The sequence below is a fragment of the Cyrtonyx montezumae genome, unplaced genomic scaffold, assembly GCF_038088225.1.
Source record: "Cyrtonyx montezumae isolate F1298 unplaced genomic scaffold, pur_monq_1.0 scaffold_0, whole genome shotgun sequence".
NCBI classification, from domain to species: domain Eukaryota; kingdom Metazoa; phylum Chordata; class Aves; order Galliformes; family Odontophoridae; genus Cyrtonyx; species Cyrtonyx montezumae.
The window spans coordinates 24,392,408-24,405,718 of NW_027071824.1; the positions used below are offsets into that span (position 1 = coordinate 24,392,408).

General features: G+C 42.3%; 1 protein-coding gene across 1 annotated transcript in view; it reads left to right on the forward strand.

The window, feature by feature from the left end:
- The first annotated feature begins 1,318 nt into the window (after nucleotides 1-1,318).
- The window catches only part of TARBP1 (TAR (HIV-1) RNA binding protein 1), a 32,485-nt gene continuing 20,492 nt past the window's right edge, over nucleotides 1,319-13,311 (forward strand). The window contains exons 1-11 of the mRNA XM_065730376.1: nucleotides 1,319-2,141; nucleotides 2,922-3,019; nucleotides 3,825-3,894; nucleotides 4,707-4,855; nucleotides 5,387-5,439; nucleotides 6,843-6,940; nucleotides 7,557-7,692; nucleotides 8,505-8,601; nucleotides 9,629-9,718; nucleotides 11,424-11,562; nucleotides 13,052-13,148. Coding sequence (XP_065586448.1) covers nucleotides 1,319-2,141; nucleotides 2,922-3,019; nucleotides 3,825-3,894; nucleotides 4,707-4,855; nucleotides 5,387-5,439; nucleotides 6,843-6,940; nucleotides 7,557-7,692; nucleotides 8,505-8,601; nucleotides 9,629-9,718; nucleotides 11,424-11,562; nucleotides 13,052-13,148 — 1,850 coding nt within the window. The remainder of the gene's footprint in view (nucleotides 2,142-2,921; nucleotides 3,020-3,824; nucleotides 3,895-4,706; nucleotides 4,856-5,386; nucleotides 5,440-6,842; nucleotides 6,941-7,556; nucleotides 7,693-8,504; nucleotides 8,602-9,628; nucleotides 9,719-11,423; nucleotides 11,563-13,051; nucleotides 13,149-13,311) is intronic.

The following is a 13,311-nucleotide window of genomic DNA, read 5'->3' on the forward strand; positions in this document are numbered from 1 at the left end:
TTCATCCCTTGTAGCTCTTTTTTCCTATCCCCTGGCTGAAGTTTATCAGTTACTACTGCTTTCTAGTGCATTTCTAGTGCTTTCACTTCTACCCATCTTGATCATCTAAGCTTAGATGATATGTGCATGGCACCCACTTGTGAGGAGCTCCAGACATGACATCCATCCAGCAGGTGTATTCTGGTGTATTCAGCACTATTTAGAAAGGGAGAATACTTCTTTTCATGACCCCCACTGTTCCTTTCTTTCTCTTAACTCCATATCCACCTTTCTGATTTTTGTTTTGTTTTTGCCCTTTAGATTTCTGCATCACACTTGGATACTCCCTAGTCTAACCTCTTGTGAGCAGAATTCCTCATCCACTTGTCTGATCTGATAATCTGCAGTAATACAGTTCAAGTGTATACACTGTGTTTCAGTCAATAAGATTTTGCACCCATTGTGATAAAGCCAAAGTAGAATTCAGACAGTTATGGAGAGCAACAAAGGACCTGATTTTTTATTGTATTGAGTAGTGCCCATTGTGCAGGCCTTTAAAGCTTAATTTAGCTAGGTCCTGCATGAGGACTTATTCAAGCCTGATAAAAGAAGTGCCAACAATACATCTTGACTGCATGGTTTAGGTAACAAATGGAAGAATTGGTAAAGACATCAGAGCAACTGAGCAAACAAAACATGTTGTAGCACAGAAGTTTTCAGCTGCTAGCATTCTGTTATTTCATACATCCTGTCACTGTACAGCTGTGTGTTCAGTTTTGGGCCCCCCTCACGACAAGATATTGAGACCCTGAGGTGTGTCCAGAGAAGGGAAACCAAGCTGTGAGGGGTCTGGAACAGAAGTCTGAGGGGAAGGGATGGGGTGCTGAGGGAACAGGGATTGTTCAGTCTGGAGGAGTCTCAGAAGAGACTTTATTGCTCTCTATAGCTCCCTGAAAGAAGGTTGTGGTGAGCTGGAGTTGGCCTCTTCTGCCAGGTAACGGCAATAGGACAAGAAGTAATGGGCTCAAGTAGCACTAGAGAAGGTTCGGGCTGGGTAAGTAAGCATTAGGAAGCGTTTCTTCTTAGTGAGGCATTGCCACAGGCTCTGCCCAGGGAGGAGTCATGCATCCCTGGAAGTGTTCACGAAAGGTGGAGATGTGGCGATGAGGGACCTGGTTAGTGGGCGTGGTGGGGACACGTCGATGGTCGCTGGCAAACCCCCCGGGCACAGGCACACGGCGCCTCGCCTATCTCCTCAACGGGGCGCGGCCAGCGGGAGCGGCGCGCGCCGCCCGCTAGGCCCCGCCCGCGCCTGCGCAGAGAGGCGCCCCCGCCCGCGATGGAGGTGGTGCTGGCCGACGCGCTGCTCGCCCGCGGCGGGGACCCCGGCGCTCTGCTGCGGGCCGTGTGCGCGCCGCTCTCCGCCGATCGCGCGGAGGCGCTGCGCCTCCTGCTCCAGCGCCTGGCCGCCGGCGGGCCGCGGGGGGAGGCGGAAGGCGAAGCGCTGCGCCGGGCCGCCTGGGAGGTGGCGCTGGAGCGGTGCCGGCCGCTGCTGCGCCCCGGGGAGGGGGCGGCGGGCGGCGCGGAGCGGCTGCGGCTGGGCCGGGCGGCGCGGGGCGCGCTGCGGCACTGCGTGCAGCTCTGCGGGCCGCCGCTCGCCGCCCGCCTGGCCCGCGACGCGCTGGCCGAGCTGGCGGGCGGCGGGCCGGGCGCGGAGGCGGCGGTGGAGGCGCTGGTGGCGGCGGCGCCGCAGCTGGAGGAACCGGCGCTGGTGGCGCGCTGCGCGGCGGTCGCGCTGGCGCTGGTGCGGGAGGAGGGCGAAGGCGAGGCGGCGGCCGCGCTGGTGGCCGGGCGGCTGCTGCCGGCGCTGGGCGGCAACGGGCTGGCGCTGGGCCGCGTGTGGGACGGGCTGCTGGGCGGCGAGCCGGCGCCGCGGGCCGGGCGGGCGCTGCTGGCGTTGAGCGCGCTGGCCGACGCGCTGCTATCGCGGAGCCCGGGGGCGGACGCGCGGCTGTGCCCCCGCTTCTGGCGGCTGGTACAGGAGGGGCTGACCGAGCGGGACGGGCTGTGCCGGAAGAGGGCCCGCTACCTGCTGAAGCGCGCCATAGACCTCAGCTGCGGCCAGGCCGCCTGCCTGCGCTGTACTCCGGACGGCCGCGACGGTACGGCCCCGTGCCGCGTTCTGCGCATGCGCCGGGGCGCGGTTTGCCGTAGGCTGACAGGAGGGTGGACTCATGGCGTCGTTGAGTTGGAAGGGACATTCTGATGCCTCCCAGTCCTACTGCCCTGCAGCGAGCAGGGACACCTGTAGCAAGGTCAGGGGGCCTGGAGCCCCATCCCGCCTGACCTGGGATGGCTCCAGGGACGGAGCAGCCACCACCTCTGTGGTCAACCTGTCCCAGTGCCGCACCACCCTTACCGGGCGGAACTAACTCTTACTTTAGTATCCAACTCAGATCTCCCCTCTTTTAGTTTCAAAACATTTCCCCTTGTCCTGTCAGAACAGATCCTGCTGTCCCCTTACAGTCCCCTTTAGAAGGACTGCTCTCAGGTCTCCCTGGAGCCTTCTCCAGGCAGGACAGCCCCTGCTCTCTCAGCCTGTCCGTGCAGGGGGAGTGTTCCATCCCTTGGGTTGTTTTTGTAGCCCTCTGATGCTCCTCAGGATGCTGACTTTGCTCTGAGGTGTGCTGCGTCCTGCTGCGTCATCTTGCTCACAGCCTGCAAGGCCACTTGTATGTGTCCTGCCAGTCACATGGGAATTAAAACCCAAGGCTTGCAGGCTTCCATAGTTTGTTGTGGCAGCCTCCCTCATTCAAAACCTAGTTCTGTAAAAAGCTGAGGTGAGGAAATGCTCTTTGTCCATCTTAGGATGTTGCATTTAATCTTGTGTGGAGTGGATGCTGGAGGAGCTGTGCTTCAATGCGTGTTTTTGTTGCTTTTAGAACCAAGTCTGTTTTGGTGGTCTGCTGAGGAGAATGACAAACTCCTGCAGTTCTGGGAAACTTACATTTTGATTATGGAAACTTTGGAAGGAAACCAGGTGAGAGCGCCTCAGAACCTGTGCTTAGTGTAGTTTGTATGTGATGTTAACTTCTGGTACATACAGTATAGTTTTCTTCAGTTTTGGTTTTGATTTTATTTTATTTTTTAAGTAAAATATTTGATTTAAGGTATCTAAACGTTGGTGGGCCTGTTTTTATTTTGAATTTTAGATATCTGAAATGCAGCAAGTGTGATTCATTTGGAATAAATTCAGAATTTTCCTCTATCTGTGAAATTCTGATTAAAGCAGGGGTTGAACTAAAAAAGGGAAACGGACTGTAACTTGTTTCAGGACCGTGGCTAATCTGTTTCATGCTGCAAATCAGACTACTGCACTCAGTAACTTCTTTTCAGTAGAGGGCACTACAGCTCTGCGGTAAAGCACTTTGTGTTGCTCTTGTCTCAGAATGCGTGGTACTGGGTAGAAAGAGGGCTCTTGGGGCCTCTGCAGTTGTGTGAAGTTACAGCATTAGTCAGTTCTGACCACCTCTTTGTTGCTTACTCATTTTAAACTATTTATTATTATCCTGTGCTTTTATTTTTGAAGCCTTCACATTATAATTTGATGAATAGAATAGTTGTTTATTGGGAAGTCATGTTTTAATGACACAGTAGTGTGGTTGTATCAGTTCCACTTAAGTGGCAGACTGTTATTCAGTAGTCCTGGGATAAGTTGCACAGGCATTGTTTGTAGGGACACTTGTTTCGTTAAGGTATTGGTAGTAAATTCCAACCCATGACTAAGTGCTGATTCTTAGGTTTGAGAATTAGACTACTTATGTTGCATCTGATTTACATTTCAGATCCATGTCATAAAGCCAGTATTACCAAAACTAAACAGTTTATATGAGCTTGCTATATCAGGAAAAGAAGGTAAGACATCATTTTCTGAAACATCTCCTAAATGTTAGGCAAATAAGTCTCACTTTTTTTCTTTGACATTGTAATAGCAGCTCTTTACAAAGTTTTCCAGGCAGTGCTGTTTTGCTCTGTGATGCAACAACAAGAAATCCTACCATATGACAAAATTGCATATGAACTCCTCATGAACTCCACTGAACCTAAATAAAAGGTCCTAAGGTCCTTCCCCACTGTATTTTGCTTTACTTGATCTAGTGCGAAAACAAAACAAAGTCAGGGATTCTTAGGGTAAATTTTACAAATTACTTGTACAACTCTGTAAAAAGAGAAATGGAGAAAGAAAACATTAGTGGAAGAGGAAAGGGAAGGAATAAAAGGAGCATTGAGACAGCATGGTGAATGATGCAATAGGATTTGCTACAGGACAAAATGGAGCTAATCTAATTAGTGCGAGGTGCTGGAAGTTAAAAGTTTCCAGATCAGTAAAGTAGAAAAATGGCAAATAAGAAAGTGTTGCAGGCAAGTACAATATTTGGATGAGAAGACTTACAATAAAAAACTTTGTTTTCTAGTCATTTCCATTTGTGACTGCTAAAGCTTGGAGTAAATTTTGGAAATCGTGATAGTATATTTTTTGCATGGGGGATTTAGTAGGGCATTTTTATAAATCTAGTAGCTGTAATAGTCTTTTTGAAATCTGTTGTGTGTTATCTAGAATATCAGTATGTGTTTAATAAATTTCCTTAAAATGTGGAATCTTATAAGAATGCTACTGTGTCACTGTCAATTCTATGTTAATTTAGAAGGATTTGCTATTGTAACAGGTTGTTGGTTGTTTCACCCATCGTGGCTCATGTGCATCTATAAAAGAATGTTTGAGAGTGAGAATAAAACACTGACAAAGGAGGGAGTTCTTCATTTTTTGGAACTTTATGAAGCAAAGCATCTTCCAAATTCGCTTGGTTTTTCAGAGGTAAGAGGCTTGGTATTACTTGCCAGATCAAGGAGATGGCCTAACTTGTAATGTGTTGCAACACCAGTTACCTCAGTAGCATTACAATTAAATATGTTCTGTGTAAATACCCTCTTATGCAGCTGTGTGAATGACAACAATATTTGTAAGTGGTGTCAAATATAGTGCTGCTTGGTAAATGGCTCGGCTGGAGGGGAGTGCATTTTTGTGTAGTCATTCGTTCACATTTTGAACTAATGTTCTCTAATTAGAATTAATAATTCATTGGAACTTTTATCAGAAGTTAAATCAGCAGGAGGAGAAGGATTGATGCTTCAGATTTCCGCAGACCCTGAAACTCTCCAAAATTATTAATCAGTATTAATTGGCTGAACAGAATAAAAAGTGAACTTAGTCAAGTCTGTGCACAGCATCTCCTACTTCAGGATTCTGACTTTCTCTACTTTTAAAATGAAGTGAAGTAATCCTGGTTTATCTGTGTCTATCAGTGCCTTGCAAGTGTGTGTTTAGCCACTGTTGTTCTTTTATCAGTTCGTTATTGGACCATTAATGGATGCCCTGTCAGAAAGTTCCCTTTATAGTAGGTGAGTCACTGCTTATTAAATGTAGTGTTTATTTGAAGTGTATTCTAATAATACTCATTTGAGCTCATTAGCAAAGTCTTGGATAAACATTAATAAATAAATGGTATTTGCTAAACTTATGGGTATAGAATTTCTCAGGAAAGATGGGTGGCTGTAAGATGAAGCAGGTTCAATTTCAGCAAGGAAGGGTTGTCCCAGTTCTCACCTGGAAATCAAGTGAGATGTGATAAATGACAGTAACGGCTATCTTTTGTTTTTCTTGTTGCACCTTCAGAAGGTGTTGCAAATTCATAACTGATAGAATTTTTTTTCAAAGGTGCAGCAAGTTATTTCAGGTCAGGAGATGACAGTGACCTGCTTTGGTGTAAAAAATGTAAAAAAACAGATGAAAGTTGGAGGGGCTCCAAGGTGCTGTCCATTCAGTATACTGATGGCCTTAAATTCTTTGTGTTAGTTGGAAGGAGCACTGAGAGTGGAAAATAACATGCTGAAAGCACATTTTGCCAGATGAAATGACTCAGGTAAAGAGTAGTCAGCTTGCAATCTAAAATGGTGCTAGGTTTATACGTGACAGTCTTCTGTCTTAGTTTCTGTACTTCTGGTGAAACATATGTTGGGATATTTCTGAAAGTAGAGAAGAAGTACATGTTTGATTATGCCAGGAATATACAAAGCTGTTTGGGTTAACGCCAAGCTATATGAGAGAAAACTGTAGAATTTCATGATTGCCTTATGCTAATCCCTGGTAAGGCAGGATTTTGAAGCTTTGTAGATGTCATATATATCTTGTTTCCCCCAGGGAAAGCATCTTGCATCTTTTCTTAAAACCTTTTATACTGGTCAATAGTTTTGTTTATGCTGACTGTTTCATCTGTTCAGGAGGGAAGTCCCTTTTCTCTGGTGTTCTTGTGGAGGTAATTGGTCTTCCTTGTTTTCCAAATCAGACCATTCCCATCCACACTGCAAGTTGTTTGGAGGATTTCCTGATCTTGTTGCATGGGCCTTGGTAACCTGCACACCCAAAGGCCTGTAGCATACCATGTGTGCAGGCACGATGTTGAATCCACAGTGCCATTTCTTAATGTGGGCTTAACACAGGATGACCTTGAGTAACTGGCGGCCGTGCTTGAATGCTTGTGTGTGCTGATATCGTACTATGTGCTTGGAGGTGGCCAGACAGATTGGTATTTTGGTGACCTTCCTCAGTCTGTCTGTATTTGCCAGATACTACTGAAACACTGGGCAAAGTGGAGGGAGGAAGTGATGCATACCATCTCTGTGGCCTATTGTTACAGTCTGTGCAGTGAATTTACCTATGAGCTGCACTTTATTTTTGTTAAGCAGCTACAAGTAGGATTGATCCTAATGTGACAGTTGTGTACTTCCTGTTTAAAACCCAACAGGGCACCAAGCCAGTTAATGGGAGCCTGTCCTCCTTTGGGGACGAGGCTGCAGAAATTTTTGGCTACTTACCTAATGCTTCTTCCAGAAGAAGAAAAAGGTATGTTTCAGTTTCACTTTTTTTTACTTTTTTCCTTTTAAATAAAGAAGTCAAATAAAAACTACAGACCGATTTTCCATATCCCGTGTGTACATTTTCAACAGTTCTGCATTATTTGAGAGGAAAAAAATAGTAGTTCTCATGTAGACAGTGAAGTTTCCAGGAAAGAGCAAATTCTTCAAAGACTTTGAGGGACACTGGTGTAATAAGCTACAAAATTGTTTTAAGGAAGACTGAAGCACACTTACTTTATTTTATTAAAAGAAAAAAAAACCTCTAACCTTAGTTCTGAAGATTAATAGCTTTATTCACATTCTTTTCTTTGACAGTTTAGGTAATGCAATGCTGCTAAAAATGTTTAACTATGACATTCTGTGGTGTGTTTTTTTGTCTTGTTATCTAAGCAAACAATCTGCTTACAGATCTTCTTGGTCACAATCTGTGTACTTAGGTGTTCAAAAGCACCAAAGCGTGAAAGTAGAAGTTGAATAAGGGTTCTTTTATTGTGAAATTAGATGCAGGAAGATTTCTGGGACACTAACGTTCTGCCTCTGATTCATTCACATTCGAGAGCAGGAAATCACACTCGATTTATTCTGTTTACTTTTATTTTAAGGCAGTTTCCTGTTAAAGTTTATTCAGAAGATGATAAATCGGCATTGGTGTGCTGTTCCCATTTTGTTTCTTTCTATGGCTCTGGCATACATCCCTGCATGTAAAGTACTGGGTGCTGATGGACTTCATGCTTTAAGGTAAAAATGTACTATGCTGTATTCTCGCAGACTTCTTGTAAGGATATGTACTCAACATCTAGAGAGGCAGAATTTATTCATATCACAGTGTGACTTAATCAAAACAAAAATAATAAAAAAAAAAATCAGTGTTTTCAGTCAATTGCCATCACTTCTTTTCTGGCATTGTTTTCCCTTAATCTCCTATGCTTCCCACCCAGTTTGTTCTTCTATTTACAGTACATTGAAACCTTGTTTTGTGGTAGGTGAGGCTATGTAAGGGCAGCCCACAAAATTGAAATCTGAAAGACCTGTAAATAGAAGGCTAGCTAAAGTTCTTAGCACACACTTTGCACTTAACTCTACTGATGTTTGGTAAGTGCTTTTGTTCACTTTCAAGACCTGTTAAGAGTCAGTGATTACTCCAGTTCATGTGAACTTAAACTTGAAAAATGAAACTTTATTTGTAGCCTAAGGAATGTTGATTAGAAGTAATATACAGAGAACAAAATAAAGACATCTGCTGATGGGAGCAGTAAGGGTTTCTTTCATCCACAAGTTTCTTCACTGCTAGTTCAAGAATTTGGTGGCATTTCTATTTCCAATAGATAAATAAATGCAAACATTTAATTATCAGTTGGAACTGATGTGATCATAGAAGTTCTTCATTTCAAGTTGCCCAAATCAGACAGGCTACAGTGATTGCATTATATCTAGTAGAATGCGTTTGCTAAATACAATCTAATATACAGAAAATACTAACTAGCAAATATAAGACACACCTGGACTTCCTCAATGTTTTGTTTTACAGTACCTATTTTTCCTCTTTGCAGAGATGTCCTACAGTGTACCATGATCACACATCAGATTTTGTTGCGTGGAGCTGCTCAGTGCTATCTTCTTCAAACAGCCATGCATTTGACAGATGTGGTGAGGTTTTGTTTTTCTTCCTGGTGTAGTGGAAAAACACCAGTGCTTCTGCTGGTTAAACAGAGTATTACATAATTCTTACAACACAGAACAATTGGTTTTACTGGATAAATAGGTGTAGACTGAATACCCCAAAAGAATAGTACCCACACAAAATAACGAAGGTGGGAAGTATATTTTTGTATGGCTTATCCAGACGGTATAAAGACAACCAGTAAATAAGGAAAGGCTCACCTGACACTGACAGTCAAGTCTCACCCAGAACTCCACAGGGGAGGGATTTCCAAGAAGACATCCTTCCCTGGTGGTGGTCAGCCCTTAAATGGGGTCTGGAAGAGGTGGAGTCAGACTCCACTCCTTCTGGTCACACAGGTGAATTCCCTTCACCTGTGCTCCTGTGGCTGACTCGGTGCTCACCTCAGGTGATCAATCAGTGGTTCAGGCCGTGATTCAACAGTTCCCATACAATAGGAATAAAAATATGAAAGAATAAAAATATATATACGATAAAGCTGTAAGTGTTGAACTAGCAAGAACTTTGTTCAGTAGACAGGTTATTCATGTTTTGCTTGTTAATAACATTTGGTTGTTAATAACATGCTTTCTTAGATGAAGAGACTGTAAGCATTACCCTTCAATTATGTGCTTCCACGTTGAGCAGAATAGTTTTTTCAGAACTAGAGAAATAGTGCTTAATGGTGACTGTCATTAATTTAAAAGGTGTTAATAATGTGTAGCACAGTTCTTTTATTCATTCATTAATTTTCAGGTAGATTTCAGAAAGACAAGAGTTGAAACTAGGTAATCTATATGTTCCCTTCCAACTCAAACCATTGTATGATTTGAGGAACTCAGTTATATTCCTTGATAAGGTTGATCCTAAGAGCCAAAAATGAGTGTTCTGTGGAAGGGCCACTTTCTTCTTTAGCAACATTTGTCAGGTGAAAGCAGCTTCCTGAATCCTCAGGTAGATGTTACACAGGGAATAGTTGTCAACATAATATACAATTTTTATTCATTTTTTCAGGAAAAAGTGTCCCTTCCAGAGGTTGCCAGCTTTCTTTTGTCCTTTAGACCAGAGGAGTCCCTAAGGAGAGATACTATGTTATGGATGGAGGTGAGAACCAAAGCTACTCTTATGTTCACCGAACACTTTTTAATACCAATAGAAATGCATGATTAATTACTGCTTATGTAATATTTAACTAGTTAGCAACATTTGCATTAGCATGTTCTGAGAATTCTGGATGTGAAGTCTTAAGGTTTCACTTGAAAGCTATGGTTTTCTTTTAATGCCATAGAGGAGTTAATGTTAACAATTAAAAAAAAAATCAGGAGATTCAAAACGAAAGAATTCCAAGCTGTATCATCACAGCTGTTGAAGATAATGGGAGAAGAGAAGACAATTTCTCTTTTGCAGATTTGAAAACTTCTGCATGAAGAAAAAGTTTTTCCTTGAGTCAGTGGTTTTTAAATTTCTTCAGAGCTTGTATGTACCAATGTTCTTAGAGTGTAGACATACTGAAATGCAAATCAGTCAGTTCTTGCTCAGCCTTTTAGTCCCCAAATACTGGTCCTTTAATTCTTGCGTCATTGCTGCCATCCTCTTCTGCATTGTTTGCCATTATTGTAGTAACTACAATCACTGCTCGTAAGCCTGTACTCTCTCTGTAATCTCTCCCATTCGGGATCCATGCTTTCTCTTCAGAATTGGTATCATGAAGTAGAGTGCAAAGTCTGGCATCCTGTGGAGTCCACAGAGCCATGAGTTAGACTTTTCTCTCTACTTTTATTAAGGATACCACGTGGGTGTAACATCCACAGCTGAAGCTGTTCTTGTCCCTCAGACTCTACAGGCAGTTATTTCTGTACAACATTTGTATACATTTTATCTTCTTTCTGACTACTTTATTTTCCTTATTTCCCCTTCACAGAATCACAGAACTGTAGGGGTTGGAAGGGACTTCTAGAGATCATCGAGTCCAATCCCCTGCCAAAGCAGCTCCCTAGCCCAGGCTGCCCTTACCTTTCTTTTGTAAAATTTCATTTGATGGAACAGATTGAAGAGTGATAGTCTTCTAGTATGGTGCATGTTTACCCTTAGTTCTGTTGGAGATAGTGTACAAGTCCCTGAATGGACCAGTATTTGGGCCAAAAAATGTGTGAGCTACCTCTGGTTTGTGTACTGTATGCAAACACAGCATAGGCAGGAGTAACAGGGATGTCTCAAAGGGAAATATTTGCCTAGCACGTGGAGTGAGATTGTGAATTTTAAATTTCTAGGTGCGTGTCTTATGTCTTAAGATGCAAGTTGCTATGAAAAAATACTCCAAGAAGAAGTTGCTTTCTGTATAAGATATTGGAACCAGCTGAAAAAGTAGCTATAGCTTTGGTTGTTTGCTCAGCAGTAGAAGGTTTTTGCAGCGTGGTTTTGTTTTTGTGTTGTACAATTCATTTTATTCCATTGATTTATTTTTTTTAACACATAAAACAGTACAGTTCTCATTAGATAGTATTTAATGATCAGAAGCCCCTTCTGGGATAAGGGGATTTTTACCAACATTACTTAAATTTCAGAGTTGTTTTTTCTCTTTGTATTGATACCAATAATCTCCTTTTTTTAGCTGCTCTGAATGACTCTATTTCTGTGTGTGGATAGAAGCCTGCTAAGCATCCCCAGAGCTCTGGTATATGCCTCTTATGGTGTGGTTTTGTTGATGTAACAGTTCATATTTCAGTGCTTTAACTGACTGCTGTCATCTTGGTGATGTCAGCACAGAGTTGGCAGATAGTTAAACAGCAACATACTGGTTTTAATTTAGCTTTGCAGTTGGCTGCAAGAGAATGACAGATGCTTTGGAAAGTCTGCAAGCACTGATTCTGAGCATCAGGAGATGTCATCGCTATGTCTGTATGTGCGCAGCCTTGTGGGAGAGTACCTTAAGACACCCGCATCTGAAAGTAAGTTAAATATTGATTAATATCAAATGGTTTTGAAGACAATTTAAAAAATATAAAAACACCCTTTGGTTTTTAGAAGTTATTAACTTGTTTATATTGTACCTATCCAAAGTCTACCAAAGTTGTGGCAGTTATCATCCTAAATGAGAACTTTATTTTTCTAATCTCACTTTTTCGTCACAAAAAATAGTCCTGTAGTTTTAATTGAAAATTAAGCCTTAATACGCAGTTTTATTGCTGTGGTGATGCTAGTCCATTAGATTTCTTTTGTAACTTTTCTGGGGATGCGTAAAAATGCTGGAGTATGGTGGCAGAAGTGAACACAGACAAATCTGCATAGACTCCAGTCTGGTAGTCTTGAAAGAAAATTTGTAGTTTTTGTCAGCAAATCTGTATGAAATAACATGGAGAGAGGATTTGCGTGGTTGTGCAGATCATTACATTCCATCCCGCAGCAGATGAGCTGTGACACATTTTTACCAAGGAAGGTTCTTTGTACTGTATAGATAAAGAAGTAAATTCTGAAGGGACATCTTTCTTCACTACCACAGTTTGATTTATTACAACTTCACTTCAATCTCTGGGGAAGATTTAGATTAGATTTGAGGAAATTTTTTTTCTCTGAAAGGGTGGACAGGCACTGGAATGGCCTGCCTAGGGAGGTGGTTGAGGCACCGTCCCTAGCGCTGTTCAAGAAGCGTTTAGATGAGGTGCTGAGGGATTTGATTTAGCAGTTCAGTGGGTAGGGATGGTGATAGGAGGATGGTTGGACTAGATGCTCTTGTAGGTCCTTTCCAACCTAATATATCTATGAATCTATGAATCACTTTATGGTTCACTTCCATATACATGTGCGTCTGTTTCACTTTTTAGAAGGGATGTTTGTTGTATCTTGACTCGATATGAATTTTAGCTTATAAGCATTTCAATGAAGGGGAGGGCCAGGAAGGGGGAAAGGGTCATATTCAGCTGCTTGAGCTGCACCTCTGAAGTTTGTTTTGCTTTCTGGATTTCCAAAGCCAAAAACCCTGAAGCCATCTTACGTACTATTTAAGGAGTTTTTCATAAGTACAATTAAGTATTTAATAAGGAAAAATAATTTTATTAATTTCCCTTTGATATAATAGTTTTAGTTCTTGTTATAACTTCTAGCTAGTTAAAATAACAGCTGATGTTTCTAAGGAAACATTATGAGATAATGTTCTTGTTTAACTTCATTGAATATGCAGCATTTTCTTAAAAGCAGTAGATAGGTGTGTTGTGAGTCTGCTACTACAACACATTGTCTAAAATTAATTTTGATGTAGAAGCAAATGGGATCAACTTCTGTGGGTTGTAGAGAAAAAAAAACACTTGTACTTGAGTTTTGTATATAGAAAAGAATGCAGAAAATCTTGTTGACAGTAGTTGCTGTTGTTTCAGTAGTTTGTTGAATTACTGTTATGCAGTTTTCTAAATGCTGTGGAACCCTTAAAATATCTTTAATCAGGAGAAAATTGCTTTATGCCTGACTGGTTTGAAGCTAAACTTGTTGCAACAATGATTCTGTTGGCTGCTGATGTGGAACAGATGAGGAATAAATCCAGGTAAGTATGAACTACCTTGTCTTACTTTTCTCTCTTCTTTTTTGTTATCCCCCTACACCCAAAGGGTCTGATAGAAGCTTAATCAAATCAGAAAGTTGTTAATTTTTTCCCTGTGGACTTTGGGTCAGCCTGACAGCTCGTAGACCTTGTCCAACTGCAGCCA